The 19495-nt window shown below is 40.7% G+C and overlaps 1 protein-coding gene across 8 annotated transcripts in view; it reads right to left on the minus strand.

The window, feature by feature from the left end:
* The window catches only part of elf2b (E74-like factor 2b (ets domain transcription factor)), a 34760-nt gene that overhangs the window by 7553 nt on the left and 7712 nt on the right, over positions 1 to 19495 (minus strand). The window contains exons 2-8 of one of the 8 annotated variants that reach the window (XM_061770005.1): positions 18281 to 18440; positions 8789 to 8956; positions 8441 to 8681; positions 1463 to 1576; positions 834 to 1043; positions 291 to 374; positions 11 to 206 (exon numbers count right to left, since the gene is read on the minus strand). In XM_061770005.1, the coding sequence (XP_061625989.1) occupies positions 11 to 206; positions 291 to 374; positions 834 to 1043; positions 1463 to 1576; positions 8441 to 8681; positions 8789 to 8863 (920 nt within the window). In that variant the 5' untranslated portion in view covers positions 8864 to 8956; positions 18281 to 18440. Of the gene's footprint in view, positions 1 to 10; positions 207 to 290; positions 375 to 833; positions 1044 to 1462; positions 1577 to 1679; positions 4060 to 4118; positions 4389 to 8440; positions 8682 to 8788; positions 8957 to 18280; positions 18445 to 19495 lie in introns of those variants that run through there. The other 7 variants (XM_061770009.1, XM_061770008.1, XM_061770004.1 and 4 more) reach the window with 7 other exon arrangements.

Raw genomic sequence — 19495 nt, forward strand, 5'->3', positions numbered from 1 at the left:
GGTCCCTTACCTGAGTGCCCGTCCCATGGTCTCATAGTTCATGTCTGGCTTGTTCTTGTGTTTGCCCCACAGCTTCGACACGGCCTTGGAGTCCACCAGCTTGAAGATGCCCTTCTCCCTCTGTGTCCACTTAATGTACCTCGGACAGGTGTTCTTGTCCTGCAGGAGGTCCAACAGGAACTCCCACAAGTAGATGGTGCTTCCTGCTGGAAATCAAGTCCGTCAAATCTGTGCGCTGGTCTCATTTGGCTTTGATTGACTGTTCATCCACAGGATTCGCAATAGATTACCTTTGCCTTCTCTTGATTTCTTCCTGAGACCGATTTCAACTGAGCCGTTAGAATAGGACTGGTGCGTTTTTAGTTTCCGTCCAGCTAGAAAGAAGATTTAAAAAAGAAACATGAATAATTTGCCTGAATTATTTTAAGAGTTCAAAGACAGATCGTCAGGGTATATCGGATGCGATATTTTACGCTGCACTTGCATTGACGCATCCAATAAGAATCAAATTTGTATGCACATTTACAAGAGACACGATTCTGAGCGTTCCCCCCCCCCCCCCTCTTTACACTGCTAGAACACATATATAAATTGTATTGTGCTATTGTGCAACTTGAACCACACAGCGTAAATTCAGCTTGATCCTAAAACTGCCAATGCAAAGGGTAAAGGTTCACCACTAGGTGGTGCTATTTGGGTACTTTTAGATCACTGAACAAAATTATTATTGGGTCTTTTCTAAGCTAACACGACACACCTTTAAGAATAGGTTTTAGACAAATGGTTTCATCACCGCTTTGATTGGTAGTGTGAACATCGCGGTTTTCATCTACCTCTCCTTCTCCTGACAGGCGCATGGTCCCGTTCCGCCTCTGGCTCCTCTATCAGGGTTCCTAGATCTTCGTCATCATCGTCGTCGTCGTCGTCATCATCATCATCGCAGCAGTCCTCCGTTGATATCTCAACCTCCGTCTCTGCGATGTCCGGACGCATGGCGGCATGGAGGAACTCTGGTGTTGCTACATATGGCGGGATAAAAACTTCTAGACAGCAAAGGAGGAAAGAGGAAGAAAGAGAGAGATGTGAGCTGGCCGGAGTGACCTTATGCTTAGAACTGTTATTTTGGCTTCAATTTGAATAAATCTATGCACATAATAAAAAATACAATTTGTAGAGTGCTTTTAAAAGTTTCTCAAAGACACTGTACAGATTTATAAAAAAAAAAAAAAAAGGTTACAAAACCGGTAAGAAGAAAAATCAAGTAAAACACACAATCATACAAAAAAAAAAGAGAAATAAGTAAGTTGGGGAGTAAAAAAATGGCTAAGTGATGAAAGCACAGCAGAACAGGTACATATTAGGTACAGGTGCATAGTTTTGAAATATAATACTTACTTTCAGTACTATGTGACATTAACCAATTATTAAATTAAATCGGTCAAAACAAAACTATTTTCTTTACCTGGACTGCAGGCTTCTCTGACACTGGATGGTGAGTCCATGTGAAGCAGAGCCTCTGCAGCCTCGATGGTTTTGTCAGAGCAGTGCACATTGATGCCATGGACAGAAGCCTCGACTGGGGAATACAAAAAAACAATCCATCCGTCAACAAAAATCTAAGGAAATATTTATATACTGATGGCAGCACAGTGAACAACTGGTTAGCACATCTGCCTTACAGTTCTGAGGACCGAGGTTCAAATCCGGCCTCACGTGTGGAGTTTGCATTCTCCCCCGTGCCTGCGTGGGTTTTCTCTGGATACTCCGGTTTCCTCCCACATCCCAAAAGCATGCATGGTAGGTTGATTGAAGACTAAATTGTCCGTAGGTGTGAATGTGAGCGTGAATGGTTGTTTGTTTATATGTGCCCTGCGATTGGCTAGCGACCGATTGGCTGGTGACCAATTCAGGCCGTACCCCGCCTCCTGCCCACAATTAGCTGGGATAGGCTCCAGCATGCCCGCGACCCTAGTGAGGATAAGCGGTACAGAAAATAGATGGATGGATTTACATACCGAGTGAGCTTGCTGCTGTGCTGAAAAATATTGCTTCAGACTAAAATATTTAAAATAGGTTCTAAATTATTAAACTGCATCCCCTAGAGATAGGTTTGCTCCTTTTCTGTGCAAATATGGTTTGACTTGACCACCCAGACCATCCACTTCAACTGCAGTGAAGATATGTACAGGAAAAAATAGTAATAACAAAATAAATCCACGAGTGAGAAGTGGTCAAGTGCAAGGTGCAGGTAGCACACTTTGTTCCAACGACACCAATGATTTGGATCAGAATTTAATTCTGGCGCTTTAGTAAACCACATTTTAAATGTCTATTAATGTGTTTGCTCCTTCAGTAATGTTTATTTATATATTTTTATTGATTGATTGATTTATTTATAATTTAAAAAAAATACATATATATTTTAAGGTGCTGCCTTTAACCATCCAGGAAGAAAAAAAACTGTCAGAGACAAACGTAAAATATCAGTCGTAGTTTTTTCCCCCTTGACAGTTAGGACAGGCCATTAATATACACAATTGTTTGGGGGGAATAAAAATACTCTGTGCGTATTTGGGCTCCTGAGAAGATTGAAGAACCCAAGAGCACATGCTGTTGTCAATCAATGGTGAGAAACACGAGCCCCTGTCACTGCCTGCTCTCCATGTTTGGCAATAGGTACCGGCGCATAGGGCTATCTTTAGATTAACCCACTCATCCGCCCAGCTGCAAAACACACACGACATGACGGTAGGTGTCCACAGGATGCCCAACCACACGGGAAACGTGCTTTAAATTAAAAACACAAAGCTGAGAGACCGGATCTCCGCAGCGCAATGTACGCTATGTACGCCACAAAATTAAAATTAAGCAAGTATATTACTCAATTTGTATCAAATCTGTGAGCTAAAAAGATATTGGTATTCTACAGTATTTATAAATAAATGAATGGAAACGGCGCCAGGAATAGCGGCCAAGGCTGACAAAAAGTAGTGCTGCGTCCAATGACTTCCGTGTTTACACTCCTAAACCTTTCCCTCCACTCCTCTTCAAATGAGCGTACAAATCCAGCTGTCACTCAACAAGGACCACTCCAACCATTGGCTAAAGCCTTTGCTGTGGACCCGCCCACCATGACGTTAAACAGTCGTAGATGATGACGCGTCCTAGAATGGCGAACGCCATTTGGTTAGAGGCTTGTCAATCAAATACGCACCCCTCTCCTTTCACACAACGCTTCCGCCATCAAAATAGGACTTAAAACGTGACAATTTCGATTCACGAGACGGTTTGACGTACTTTTCTTACCGCTACTTACAATGATGTCACACAGTCGAGGAAATACCAAAATGTTTGGTCGGTGCGGTCGGCGGCTTGAAGCCGCGTTGAACACCGATTAAAAGGGAGGAACGCGCGAGAGAGGCCGCCCCACGCTGCGACTACAGGCGACACATCACGATAACAATAGAAAGATTCAAATGTACATCGACAAAAATTACGAGCCTTTCCACTTGTCAGGGATAACAGGATGCTGATCAAACGATCAAATTCCAATTGCCGTGCAACATCATGGTGAAAAAAAAAAAAGGGAAATTTATAGAGCACTGTCGCAACAAATCTACTTTTGAAAAGTCGAATGCGGCGAAAAACGAAAATATCATCGGTCCTCAAAGTTGAAAAGGCAACGAATGCCTAAATGTGGCGAATTTCAACTCATAAAACTAAACCCACATGTCCTTCCCGTCAGACAGCGTGGCAAAGACGTAAGACGGACAACAGTTTTGCACTTCCTGGTTTTCCAGCGCCGATCCGACACCCGTTATTCTACAACACATCGTGGCTGAAATCTGCAAGTCTCCCATGCAAAACAACCACAGTGCAGACAGACGGCTAAACATGCAGGCCGGTGTGCTCCGTGTAGTCCCCCCCGCCTCTGAACAGGCTTAAAGAATTCGCGCAACGTTAGCAGCGCAGGTTGCTACCAAGGTGATCACTTCCTGATAGTCCTCCATTACTCCAGCAGCCTACTCTGCAGAGTGCGCGACCGCGGTCTAGGTTAACACGGGCCTTGCGTTACGGCAATTCTCGGAATGGGCTAACAGTGCATAACTACATATTACCGGCTCTGATGAGTAGATCGAGCTGGTTTGCGTGCCCGTCACGTTGCGAAGTCGCCATGTTTCCCCTTGCTGAAGCTTCACATTGACTTCTCACTGAATTGGACGGGAAGCAACTCTCTCAAATCAATCCGCCGCTCGTAGGAAATCGTCGAATTCAAATGGTTAGGCAACGACACCAGTAATGGTATGTATTCTTCCGCGGCCGACACAGGAAATCCTTCCGTTGCTCTCCCTACTCGCGTAAAGACGTCAACTAGCTACAATGAGGAAGCTTTTAACCCCAACAAAGATGCACTTTTAAAGTTAACTTCAACATTTTCTGTATAACAACAGAACAACTTTGACAAGATATTTCGATTTGTCTACAAGCAGCATTATTGCAAATGACTCAGTTTGACTAAATAGATACCACATAAGATGAAATATAATTTTACAAAACAATCAAGATGTCACTTTTGCATACACGTCTTAAAACATACAATTGACAGGTACTGTCACCGTTGAAGTGACAGTACCTGACATGTATAACTTGTTAAAAACGCTATTTTATTATTGTTATTATTTTATTATAACCTCAAGGGATTTTTTTTTTTTAAAACTTGAACTCTTGTTGTATATTTTGTGTTGCACACCACAGAGAACAGAATCACACAGATGAAGCTATACAAAGAGAGATGCAAAGAAGGAAAAGGTGAACAAACAGTGGTGCATCTCTTGAGCTATGGGCGCAGGTGCTTTGCTCAAGGGCACATTGACAGCAGTCAGAAAGCAGACTAGCATCTCTCAAACAACTAGTTGCCTTTTTTTCTTTTTCTTTTTTTTTTTTTTTTTAAATCAATCCGCAGCGTGACTCAATCCGTGACCCTCCAGTTCCAAAACTCAACTCCTTACAGATGAGCTACTGCTACATGCAGATAATCTTTTGATGTGGCCTAATGACCTTTTCTAAATGTGAATATCTCTTCACAACACAGTATGACAATAAAGGGAATTGAACTACTGAGAAAGTATCTTAAAGGTCATTTCAGTGTCACATTGTCCAGTCGTAGGTCCGTCCGTCCATCCATCCATCCGTTTACTATGCCGCTTTTCCTCAGAATCGCCTATCCCAGTTGACTTTGGGCGAGTGGTGGGGTACATACTGGACTATTTGCCAGCCAATCGCAGGACTCATATAGAAAAACAACGATTCATGCTCACATTGACCACTAAGAACAATTTTGAGTCTTTAAGGAACCAAATGCATGTTTTTGGAATGTGGGAAGAAATTGGAGTAACCAGAGAAAAAGCATGCGCAGCGAGAACATGCAAACTCTAACCGAGAAGGCCCGTGCGCAGAGATTCGAACGCCAAACCTCAGAAATGTGAGGCAGCCGTGCTAACCGATCTACCACCATGCTGGTCGTACATCCTGTTGTGTAAAACAACAAAAAAACACCATTAGATGTTCCAACTTGCATTTCTCACAAATTGCTGCACTCTGTATGCCAACTCCAAAATATAACTATTGAAAATATCCATATGCATGTTTGTATTAGAAGGGGAAAAAAATGCCTCAAGTGTTTACATACCTTTACTAACGTTCAAGTTAAAAGCAATAATTTGGAACGTAAAAAATAATCCATGTATCTTTTTTTTATACTACTGAATGGGACAACCATTCACAGTTACAGGGAGCTGGAGTCTAACCTAGCTGGCTTTGATGCAGGGTACACCCCGGACCGATCACGAGTCAAACACAAAATTTAGTTCTTCACATTCACACTTATGGCCTAACACACGTTTGTAGACTTTGGGAGAAGGTTAGGTACCTGGAGAGAACCCACACAAGCGCACGGTGAACATACAAACTCCACACAGAGGTCCAAGCAGAGAATCAAACCCAGAACGACTCTTCCACTACGATGAACAGTAATTCATCCAACTTTTTAACCGTACACTACAACCACTCTACCTATAAATCACTTTCAAAGTCATGACTGCACTGAACTACAATGGTTAAAAAACTAACTATTAGCGGGCACCTTGTCCACAAGATGGCAGTGTGTATCTGCGATGATTAATGATTGGTGTAATCAGATCAAACGTCTAAGATTTGCACATGCCACATATATATTCAGTAAAGTAAGAGACTATAGCCATTAAACAAATATAACCTTCCAACTGAAGTTGAATGAGGCCATGTAAATATTTTTGAAATCTGAAACTTCAATGAACTGATGTTTGCTATGAAATTGACCGAAACGTTTTAAACCCAATGATTTATTATCGAGTGGCTGGTCAATTTGAACAAACTGTAAATATGCACTTGTTCGTGGTACTAATATCTAAAGTTACACGTGTATACATTTAGTAATATATAAAACAATTTACCATAACATATAATGGATCATATATTACGATTTGACACTGTCATACTTTCAATAGATCGCCGTGAAGGCGATTGTTTTCCTCACAAAGCACAATACACACAGCACCCAGGTTTATTAAAAAAACAAAAACTGAAATATCACAGCCATAAGTATTCAGGCCCTTCGCTGTGACACTCATATATTTTACTTGGGTGCTGTCCACTTCTTTTGATCATCCTTGAGATGGTTCTACACCTTCATTGGAGTCCAGCTGTGTTTGATTATACTGATTGGTCTTGATTAGACTTCAGAACAATTCCGTGACTGTTCTTGAATGGCCCAGGCCGAGCCCTGACTTAAACTCAATTGAGCATCTCTGGAGAGACCTGAAAAAAGCTGGCCACCAATGTTCACCAGCGAACCTGACAGAACTGGAGAGGATCTACAAGGAGGAATGGCAGAGGATCCCCAAACTTGTTGCATCATTCCCAAAAAGACTCGTGGCTGTATTAGCTCAAAAGGGTGCTTCTACTAAATACTGAGCAAAGGGTCAGAATACTTATGGAAGTGTGGTATTTCAGTTTTTCTTTTTTAATAAATCTGCAAAAATGTCAACAATTCAGTTTTTTTTTCTGTCAATATGGGGTGCTGTGTGTACATTAATGAGGAAAAATACGAACTTAAATGATTTTAGCAAATGGCTGCAATATAACAAAGAGTGAAAAATTTAAGGGGGTTGAATACTTTCCTTACCCTCTGTATGTAACCAGTCATATTCTTTGGTTGACAAAGCCGTTTTTCTTGCCGGGGGCCTCGGCACAATGGCAGAGTTTTATGGGCACTGCTGGCGACGTCAGGTGTCCATTTTTAGACAATTATATTAATGATTGAACATGAGTTTGGGGAGCTGGGTTGATGTTGGCGCGTAAGAGTTGAGAGGAATAAGGTACAATATCAACTTTAACAATGCTGTATTAGGTAGCTCAAGAAAGAACTTTTTTTTCTGAAAAAGTACTGGTTTTTGGTATTGCGAGGGTTCCAGCAGTAAGCAAAGAAATACTTAATGTTACATACTGTTTGGTTAACCTTAAATGAAGGTAACCTGTGTATTACTGTAGTCCAATGGGCGGCATCGGTAATTACTCTGTTTTTCTTAATCAATAATCGATGCAGTCTTTTAAAGGTGGTGTCTTTTTAATGCGTTTGTGTTGTTTGGGTAGATCCAGGTGTACAGTATACAGGTATTTTCCCAAAAATTTGAATATCGAGGGAAAGTCCATTTATTTCAATAATTTGTTTCAAAAACTGAAACTTGTATGTTATATGGCGGCCGACTGGTTCGCACATCTGCCTCACAGTTATGGGACCCGGGTTCAAATCCGGCCTCGGCTGTGTGTCGTTTGCATGTTCTCCCCGTGTGTGCGTGGGTTTTCTTTGGGTACTGCAGTTTCCTCCCACATCCCAAAAACATACATGGTAGGTTAATTGATGACTCGAAATTGCCCGTAGGTGTGAATGTAAGTGCGAGTGGTTCTTTTTGACAAATTGTTCACTGTTGCCAAACTGCCTCTTATTGTAATGCACGTTGAGATGAGTTCACGGCCACCATAAAGCGATTGTATCCCAAGTCTGCACTTGCAAGTCAAAGTAAAACAAACGGTCAGACCAAGGCTTGCATCTCGAATAACTCGTCAGTCGGGTCACTCGTATCTTCAAGGCACCACTGTAATGGGAATTATGTCACTTGACCCATGCAGTCTAAATCCAGGTTTTTTTACGATGGAGTTCAGTTGAAAGAAACGTAAGAATAATATTCCAAATCTGATAAGAGTCCATCAAAACGGAGTATTATAATATTTGTAAATTACGTAAAAATAGAATGGTAGACTTTAGTTCTAATCGTATTGTAACTACCATCAAAGGTAAATTTAAGTGCAACTTATTCCTAATACTGAAGAATTGATGTCTCACCTGTCCCCATTTCTGACTCCACATCCTGCTCATTGATCACTTCCTGCATTATGTATAATTCGTCGCCATACACCACCACCTGGGCTGGGTAATTGGGGTCCTCACTTAAGATGGCACTAGGAACCTCCTCCACAATGACAGCTGGGTAGTTCTCAGCCTCTCTTCCATCCTCTAGCTCTTCAACTTCACACACCCCCTCCACTTCTCCCTCAGCCTCCAGGTCCACATCAAACTCACCATCCTGCCGGGACATGAAGCAAGCAAGATGGTCAAAAATCTTAAACGCACAGAGAGACAGTGAGGAAGTTGTTATTTTGGGCTATTGTTTTAGTTTTTTGCTCAACCAACCTGCTGTGGGTCTTCCACAGCTGTGACATACTCCACCACTGTCCCACTACTGTCAACCAGTACCACTGAGGTCATGACTCATGCTCCTCAGTGATAGGCAGTCACACTCTGTGACTCCCCACAGCACCTCTGCTTGGTGGCTTCCACTGCTGTAGTGAAAGATGGGCCCTGGAAAGAGAAGACACAACTCATAATATTTCTGTAATGAAATTAAATAAGTCGAATAATCAAGTGAGTTCTTGCGAAATACAATTTAAGAGTTATCTCGAATAGCTTTTATAATCCTGCTACAGCATTCCTTGCAGTTCAAAGCATGCAGGGATCACTTCGTTTTGGCTTTTGCCAGCAGGAAGTGCCTCTGTGCTATAACAGGCAAACTGCACTGGTAAAAAGCAAAGTCATCTGCTCAAACAGATACAGTGTCCAGTGGTACATCAATGCAGGGCGGACCGGAACCATGGAAACAGTGGAAAGACCCAAAGGGCCCTCAGTTCCTGTTATGTGCCATTCTGTGGGCTATATAACAATGGAATCTGATGGTACAAATACAGTATATAGTCACGATTCATGCCTTTCAACAACAGTGAGGATAAGTGGTTAAGAGAATGGATGGATGGATAGCACCAATTCTCAGCTTGCTTTGTTTGTGCAGTAATAATCATTAAATGACAGCTATGTAATGACCACAGCAAAAATACAAATACAAAACAGAAACTGTATATTTAAAATTATTATTTTTTAAAATAAAATTAAAAATAAATACTACAATATCATTAAAATTATATTGTAATAAAGCAATTGTGTAAATAATAAATATTAATCAAAACTAAATTGAGAAATGTGTCTCTTTAAAGTCCAATTAAGAAGGAAAGAAGCAACATGAGCAGACTATCAATCACATTCAAATAAAAAAATGCTGACATTATTTCCACAAGAGCATAGTTTTTAGTCTGAATTCAGGGCTTGGCTCTTGATCTCCCAAAGAGACAGTTAAAGTCATTGATTTGCGTGTAATTATTGGTCAAAATACATTATTCAATTGAAAATACTGTATCGCATTTTGTCATGTAAAAATGATTTCTTCTTCAAGATACAATTGAAAATTTATGGAGGATTTTTCAGAACTACTGTCAATTATGTGTACTGACTACTAAATCTAAAGAACTTTCTGGTATACTAGACACATTTGACCTCTCCCAACCCACACTCAAGGTCACATCTGAGACCTGGTCATCTCTAAAGATGTTGAAATTCTATCAATTGACATTAAGGATATGGCTATTTCTGACCATTTTTGTGTATTTTTTGAATTACAGATTCTTCCAAAAGTTCAGACAACCTCCATGTCTATTAAGAAAAAGTACATAAATAAGGGTACCGCTACTAAGTTTATGGAGACCAAAGCTGTGCCACAAACTGTGATGAATTTTGGGATAATTTCACCTGGAAAATCTCAAATGTCATGAATGCTGACGCTCCAATTAAAACAAGGACAATCTTGAGGCGACCGAGAACACCGGGGAGGAGCACTATGAGGGTAAAGACCTCTAAATCAAAGTGTAAGAAAGCAGAATGCAAGTGGAGAAAAACGAAACTCCAAATTGACTATGACCTCTAGAGACAAAGTCTTTTTAATTTTAACCAAGCGTTAGTCAGGGCTAGACAGCAACACCTTTCTGAAATCTTCAGCAAGAACTTCAACAATACTCGCACACTTTGCTGTGGTTGACAAGCTCACAACGCCCCGAATCAGACAGCTCAACAACTAACAGCTGATAAATGCAATGAATTTGCTTGTTATTTTAGTGAAAAAATACAATCCATCAGGTTAAATATCAGCACAAATCAGTAAAATGATACTACATCTGAAGCCACCCAGGAAAAACTGTACTACCATGTCAGAATTTGACATAGTTGACCAAAAAACTGTAGAGATAACAGTTCAGCAGCTGAAACCATGAACGAGCTGTCTTGACTCAATACCATCTGACTTTTTCAAAGCTATTGTGAAGTCTGCGCTAGCTGATTTGCAGCAAATAATCAATTGCTCACTTCAGTCAGGCGAGTTTGCTAAACCTCTTAAAAGTAGCTGCCATTAAGCCTCTGTCCAGCGTTCTCAAAAATAGAACGCTGGACGCTTCTATGCCATAGACCCATCTCAAATCTCCATTTCATAGCCAAGATTGTTGAGAAAGTTATTTTTAATCAACTCACCAATTTCTTGAAGTTAAATGGACTTTTTTGACAAATTTCAATCAGGTTTCCGAACTCATCACAGTACAGAATCTGCTCTTATCAAAGTGGTAATGATAATAGGTTGAATACTGAGTCGGGAAAGGTGTCAATTCTGGTCTTGTTGGACCTCAGTGCGGCTTTTGATACGGTAAATCATAATATACTGCTGAACATGTTGGAAAGGTGTGTAGGACTAAATGGAACAGTCCCTAAATTGTTCAGGTCCTACCTGGAGGAAAGGAGTTATTTTGTAACCATTCGAAGTGTTCAATCTCAATCTCAGGTCAATGGCAATGACCTATGGGGTCCCTGAAGGGTCACTTCTTGGACCCCTCCTGTTCAGCCTGTATATGCTACCCTTGGGTCAAATTCTTCAGAACTTTAATTTTACTATCACAGCTGTGCAGATGACACAGTTATATTTAGCAGTCTCTCCAGATGACTACAGTACAATTGAGGGCTTGTGTCACTTGTCTAAAACAGATAAATAACTGGATGAGCCAACATTTTCTTCAATTAAACCACAACAAAACTAAGATAATTGTTTTTGGCAATAAAGAAAAGAGGATTGCTGTTAGTGAATACCGAGAGTCACCCTCTTTAAAAAACAAAGACCAAGTCCGAAACCTTGGTGTTCTGATAGATTCCGACCTGACTTTCAACAGTCATATGAAATCAATTACTAAAACCGCCTTCTACCATCTGAAGAACATATCCAGAGTAAAGGCTTTCATGTGTCAAGCAGACCAGGAGAAGCTCATCCATGCCCTTCATCTCAAGTAGACTTGACTACTATTATATCTTCTGGCTGGACTCCCCAAAAAGAGCATTAAACAGCTGCAGCTCATTCAGAATCCTGCAGCTCGGGTTCTGACCAGAACAAAGAGGTAAGAGCATATTACTCTAATTCTAAAGTCTTTACACTGGCTTCCAGTCATCTTTAGAATAGATTTTAAAGTTCTGCTACTGGTCTATAAACCACTAAACGGTTTAGGTCCTGAATACATGAAAGAAATGCTAATCGAATATAAACCCAGTAGGGCTCTGAGATCGAAAGACTCAGGTCAAATCGTGGAGCACAGAGTCCAAAGCAAACATGGTGAACCAGCATTTAGCTATTATGATGCACACAAATGGAATAAGTTGCCAACAGAAGTGACATCAGCACCAAGTGTGACTGTTTTTAAGCCCAGGCTAAAAAATTTCTTGCACTGTACGCCGTTTTAAATGTTCATAAGCTGTTTTTTTTCTTTGTTTTTAAATGCTTTTAATCATGTAAAGCACATTGAGTTACCTTGTGTATGAAATACGTTAAATAAATAAATTTGCTTTTGCTTCTGAGACTTATGAACCGCACTATTGTCACTCATGGAGGACACTGGCACTTCATTTACACTTGTTAATAAGAGTCCAGATCTGCACCTGCCCTGAGAATTTAGATTCTAAAACTCCAATATAGTAGTATGTATACTGTAGTAGTTACCATGCAGCTAAAAAGGACAGGCTCGACAATTTTGTTTAACAGAGTGACTGAGGACATTGGACTTGAACATTATAACACTAAAGACGGATGTCACTTTGGTTTATTCTATCTACAGTAAGACTAAAGCCTTTACTTTTCAAATGATCTCGTGTTATGTGATTTGTGGGGCGACAGTCTTACGTGTATGTGCGTGGACCCTTGTGCATAGACATATGCATGCACCTACATTTGCAGAGACCTCCACAAATGTTGAGTAAATCAAAAATAACTTGGTTCATAAAGTGAAACCTGTATATTATATTAGTTCATCACACACAAAGTGAAATTTGTTTAAAGCCTTTGTTTAAATTTTGATTATTATGGCAGAAACACAAAAAATAAATCCAGTATTTCACAAAATTAGAATTAGGATTTACACAATCAGGATTTTTGGGGCCAATCGCCGATCAGCGAGTTTAAAAAACCAATGACCGATCACTGATCTGATTACAAGATGGAGGAATTTGTATTTAAATGACTTGTTAATATACTGTATATACTTGTGTACTGTATACTGAGTATCTTAAAGTATTCATTCTCTAGTCCAGTGATTCCCAACCAGTGGGCCGTGGCACATTAGTCTGCCATGAGCAATCTTCAGGTGTGCGGTGGAAAATTGAGCAATCATCAGGTGTGCGGTGGAAAATTATCAAATTTGACTTAACTGGCGTTCCACGATAGAGACCAACATGCTATCCAGTATCCACTCAGATGGGAATCCTGTTCATTTATTTACTGGCATATGCCAAAAAATTAGAATATCGAGGGAACGTCCATTTATCCATCCATCCATCCATTTCCAACACCGCTTATCCTGGTAAGGGTCGCGGGGCGCTGGATCCTATCCCAGCTGACTTCGGGCGAAAGGCGGACTACACCCTGAACTGGTCGCTAGTCAGCGCAGGGCAAAATTCCAAGACAAGACAAGAATTCCACCTACAATGCTTCAACAATTAGTGTCCTCAGTTCTCAAACACTTATTGAGTATTGTTAAAAGAAAAGGTAATGTAACACAGTAGTTAACATGCCTCTAAGCTTTTTTTGGAACGTGTTGAAGGAAATGAGTTTCCTCCGCAGGGTGTCCGGGCTCTCCCTTAGAGATAGGGTGAGAAGCTCGGTCATCTGGGAGGATCTCAGAGTAGAGCCGCTGCTCCTCCACATCGAGAGGAGCCAGATGAGGTGGCTGGGGCATCTGATTCGGATGCCTCCCGGACGCCTCCCTCGTGAGGTGTTCCGGGCACGTCCCACCGGGAGGAGACCCCGGGGACGACCCAGGACACACTGGAGAGACTATGTCCTGCGGCTGGCCTGGGAACGCCTCGGGATCCCCCCGGAAGAGCTGGATGAAGTGGCTGGGGAGAGGGAAGTCTGGGCATCCCTGCTAAAGCGACTGCCCCCGCGACCCGAAACGGATAAGTGGTAGAAAATGGATGGATGTTCATTAATTTCAACCTTATCTTGTCTTAGTAGAAGATTCAATTTAATATAGGTTGTAAAGGATTTGCAGATCATTGTATTCTGTTTTTTATTTGTTTTACACAATGTCCCAACTTCATTGGAATTGGGGTTTGTGTGTGTGTGTATAGAGAGAGAGAGAGAGAGAGAGAGAGATAAATCGTTCCAAAACCTTTTTCACATTCCAAAACATTTTCTTTTTCTTTTCCATTCGGCTACTCCCGTTAGGGGTCGCCACAGCCTGTCATCCTTTTCTCTGTAAGCCAATCTCTTGCTTCCTTCTGTCTAACCCCAACTGCTCTCATGTCTTCCCTCACTACATCTATAAACCTTTTTGGTCTTCCTCTAGCTGCCTTGCCTGGCAGCTCTACCAATCATCCTTCTACCAATACACTCACTCTCTCCCCTCTGGAGGTGTCCAAACCATCAAATCTCTCTAACTTTGTCCCCTCCAAAAGTATTGGAACGGCAAGGACAATTCCTTTGTTTTTGCTGTTATACTGAAGCAAATGTCTTCAGTATACAGCCAAGAGATCAAAAGATGAATATGAGACAAAAGTTCAGAATTCAAGCTTGTATTTCATGGTATTTACATCTAGATGTTTGAAACAACTCAGGACAGAGTACCTTTTTGTTTGAAGCCACCCACTTTTCAAGTGAGCAAAAGTATTGGAACAGACATTACATTAACTTAAAGTGAATAACATTTAATATTTGGTAGCATAACCCTTATTTGCAATAACTGCTTCAAGCCTTTGACTTCACCAGACCGTTGCATTCTTCATTTGAAATGCTTTTCCGGGCATTTACTGCAACCTATTCTTGTTTCTTGAGTTCTTGTTTGTTTCTGGGGGTTTCTCCTTTCAGTCTCCTCTTCAGGAGGTAAAAAGCATGCTCTATTGGGTCAAGGTCCGGTGATTGACTTGGCGAGTCTAAGACCTTCCACTTTTCCCCCCCTGAATAAGTCCTTTGTTGTGTTGGCAGTGTAGGGTCATTGTCTTGTTGAATGATCAAGCTTCTCCCTTTTTCTGTAAATTGCCAGACAAAATGGTTGTATAGACATCAGAATTAATTCTGCTGCTACCATTATGAGTTACATCATCAATAAAGACTAGTGAGCCCGTTCCAGAAGCAGCCATACAAGCCCAAGCCATGACATTACCTCCACCATGCTTCATAGATGAACTTGATGAGCTTGTGTGTTTTGGATCATAAGCAGATCCTTTCTTTCTCCATACTTGGGCCTTTACTTTAGTAGAGGTTCATCTTAGTCTCATCATTCCATAAAACGTTGTTCCAATAGTTTTGTGGCTCATCTAATCTCATCTGTGTACTACTTTGCAAAATTTTGAATTTGGATTTTTTTTGGAATCTTAAATTTGCTAAATATTTTGTGGCTCTTCTCATCTGTGTACTTCTTTGCAAAATCAAATCTGGCCTTCCGATTCTTTTTGCTGATGAGTGTCTTGCATCTTGTGGTATGGCCTGTATATTTCTTCTCACGGAATCGTCTTCCAACAGTGGCTTAATATACCTTCATTCCTGCCCTGTGGAGGTTGGCAGTGATGTCACTGACTGTTGTCTTTGGGTGTTTCTTCACAGGTCTCCCAAGATTTCTGTCATCCAGACATGCAAACACCAAAGGCACGAAAAAGGTGACCAAAAAAAACATTGTGGGGGTGGGAGTCTGGGGGGGTTCCCCTGGGCCCCTGCAGAGATTATTATTTTTTATTTTTACATAAATTAAGCAATCTGGAACACTCTGAAGAGTACAATAAGGCAAACAAATATATAATTCTTCAGGCATAAATTTTGTTTACACCGCTCCAGTAAATGTTGATGTACAAATTTAAGATGAAAATAAAATTTGCCTAATTTCTTTGCCTTTTTGTTCTGGCCTACCAACTTGAGCCAGGCCCATCGCCACATGCACCTGATGCCTGCTTCAAGCTGTGCCACATGAATAGCATCCTTCTCTTTAAGCACTCTCATTCTGGAAAAGAATTGACTAAAATCGTTTCATTTCATTTTTCACTATTACCAAGTTCAAAGGGTAATCCCAAATGAATCCTCCATGAATCCTTCGCGTTCCCTAATTAATACAAGATGGACAAGCGGATCAACTCTTGTTGCCGATGTTACGTGTGCTTTGCGGTTCCACTGGGACCACAACCCGCAGCACTTCAACGCGAAAATACCAAAGACCAGACCAACAAATAAGGCACTGGCTGATCTGATGAGTAAAAATGTTGCTTCAACGTAAGAGTAGCAATAGAGGATGTCCGCTCCAGAGGTAGGTAGCCAAATATTGTACTCAAGTAAGAGTACTGTTGCTTGACAATCATGTGACTCAAGTATAAAGGAGTCCTCCCAAAAATTACTTAAGAGTGAAAAGTACACAGTGAAATAACTACTCAAGTGCTCTTTTTTTTAACCACAGCATGAACATCAATAAAAAAAAAGACAAAATAAAATGCGAATGTGCAAATTCTGATGTTGCTGTGTGTGTGTATGCAGTCAAAACTACAACAACACATATGCAATTTACTGCACGGTGCTTTCTAAAGTTATAAGTGAGCTGAAATATCCACGTTTGGGAAGACAGTGCCAGACAAATACTACAATACATGAAAGCTGTTTTTGTTCATCTAAATGTAACGACGACCTTCCCAACATGGCCGCCATGTAGGCACGACAAACAGCCGGGCTGGCTTATCTAGTGTTAATACCTATGCCCGGGAAGCCCAATAGAAGACGTGTGAGGTCATGTGACTTTCTTGTGTCGTTTGATTGGTGAACTAGACTTCAACGTCACTAAATTGTATTGGCGCTAACAGCGCCCAATACCGAAGTCGAAGTCGTAGTAATTGATAAATAAAAGTAGCGAGTGACATTTAGATCATTGTAACGGAGTAAAAATACCGTTACTTCTTAGCAGAAGCAGCGGAAGTGTTTTTTTCTGGTCTCTTCAACTCCTGTGACTTGTCCAAAGCAGGTCCTGAGCGCACAGGCGAAACCTCAAGCCAATGCGCTCGCATATTAGTCAGCCACGGCGTAATATTCAGATATTACATCTGTGTGTGGATGGTGGATGTGTGGAATGGATCTAGCTGCCAGCGTTCAAGGTGTATGAAACAGGCTATGACAACACCGCCCCCACCCCCAACCCAGGAAAAACTCATCATATCTATATGACGGATCTATATGATTCACGTAAATGGCCTATTTTGAGTTAAAAACTGCAATTTCGCCGAAAGGCGACTGAATTGCATGTATGTTCATCAACTGTTGTTGATAACCTTGGCCGACTTGTTCGATGTCTGTTATTGCAAGTAAGGGTTATGCCACCAAATACTAAATGTTATTCACTAGGTTAACTTAATAATGTCTGTCCCAATACTTTTGCTCACTTAAAAAGTGGGTGGCTTCAAACGAAAGGTGCTCTATCCTGAGTTGTGTAGAGCATCTAGATGTAAATACCATGAAATAAAAGCTTGAATTCTGAACTTTTGTCTCATTGTCATCTTTTGATCTGAAACCCGAATGTCTTCAGTATACAAGGACATTACCTTGTCGTTACAATACTTTTGGAGGGGACTGTACCTATGACGCAACCACACATTATCACATATTTGAAGAATGAAGTTATTTTTTTGTCAGATGGCGTACCAGTCGCTTGAAACAAACGGACAGTGGAAACTGGCTGTCTGGTCAACGTGTGCTACATTTCACTGTGACTTCAGACTGCATTAAGAAAATGTTTCTGTCCCTAGTGGTAGACCCTAAGAACTTTATTCTATGGAATGTCTATATGGAATATTAAACATACAGACAACATGTACAAACAAAACAAAAACATGGATACGAAACCAGTAATTCAGGCCGGACTTGCAGGTAGCATTGATTATAGAACCTGCTTGACAACTGCAATAACAATGGTTCAACCACATTTCTAAACTCGACCAGAAAGGTCATTTTCACAAGTATTTAAATTGGATACTTACGCAGCAAATATTTTCTACATTATCTTCTTGCTCATTTTTATTATAAAATATTATTATTTCAGTCCAGAGATACTCTATTCTCTCAGTTAGCTGCTATATACCTTTAACAACATAAATAAATAAATAAATTAAAATAAACATTCACGGAACTATTACCTATTCTTTAAGAATTGTTTGGTAATCATCTTGCAAGACAGCTACAGTCTAGTAGAGTCTGACGCGCAAGACAGCATAACTTACGACAAGAAAAATAGAAAGTCCAACAAATGTACTTACAAATTAGACAAGGACAACTTGTGTATACACTCTGTCCTTCGAAGAGTGTGTCAGACTTTCCCATTCTTCCTCTGTCCACCTCACATCCCTCCATCTCCTCACTTTGCCTATGTTGTGTGCATGCTGTGGTGGAAGGAGCAGCTCACCACTCCATACAGCCCTGCCTTGATCACATGATGGGGGTGGAACCAACACACACAGTAACACAGTCACATGATTTTTCGACAACAGCGCTTTTGTTGCGAGTTACTCGGTCAACTGGGAAAGACACAACGCCCTGCCCTGTGCCCTGCAGTGCCCTCGTCCAATGCTCACACAGAAATACAATGATGGCACAGCAAGCAAATGTAAGTTTGACCTCAGCCACCTACCTGATACTAATTACCCAGACAAATGTCATCATCAAGCAATACTACTATTTTCAGGTCCCTTCATTCAGCACAACAGATTATTTTTACATTCAATTCTAACATACAGATACCGCCCCCAAACACTGACTATATTCTTAAGGCAACAGCCACCATTGTAACAGTACGGTATTGCATCATGTCATTTTGAAGGGATTACTTAAAACTTGCGGTTTACATCAAGTCCATGGTTAATCTTTACCTTTAAACTACATGAAACCACCTTGCAAGCATGCTATTAACGCTATTATTATTTCACTACAATTCCTTATCTACTATGGGAGAAATTAATATTCAATTAATCAAGTCATTGTTGCTTTGAACGGAAGCAAATTCTGGACAACACTCGTCCATATAGTCGGGACAGTGAGAAAGTTAGAGTAAGCATGTCAACAGTATTTGTTAATTTAATGGCAATAAAGTAATTTAATTACAGTAAGTTAGCACCCATTATTTCTGTCGTGTTGTAATGTTGATTTGACCTAAACTTATGTGAGTGGCCAATCCTTGAATGCCCCCTAGAGGTCATTGATGTTTTAACTTTTGTCTAAAATGCTAGAGAATAATTTTGAAGATACAGTACTCAGTATACAGTACACAAGTATATACAATAAATGAACAAGTCATGTAAAAATGTCATTGCTCCATTTTGTGATCGGATCGGTGATCGGCCCCAAAAATTCTCATTGTGTAAAGCCTAATTATTACTCCAGGTTCATAGGGAATGTGGAGAAAACTAAGGAGATTGTTGTGGACTTCAGGAGCGCGCACTCCCAGCATACTCCCCTGAACATCAACGGTGCTGCGG

The sequence above is a fragment of the Phyllopteryx taeniolatus genome, chromosome 4 (genome assembly GCF_024500385.1).
Source record: "Phyllopteryx taeniolatus isolate TA_2022b chromosome 4, UOR_Ptae_1.2, whole genome shotgun sequence".
NCBI lineage: Eukaryota > Metazoa > Chordata > Actinopteri > Syngnathiformes > Syngnathidae > Phyllopteryx > Phyllopteryx taeniolatus.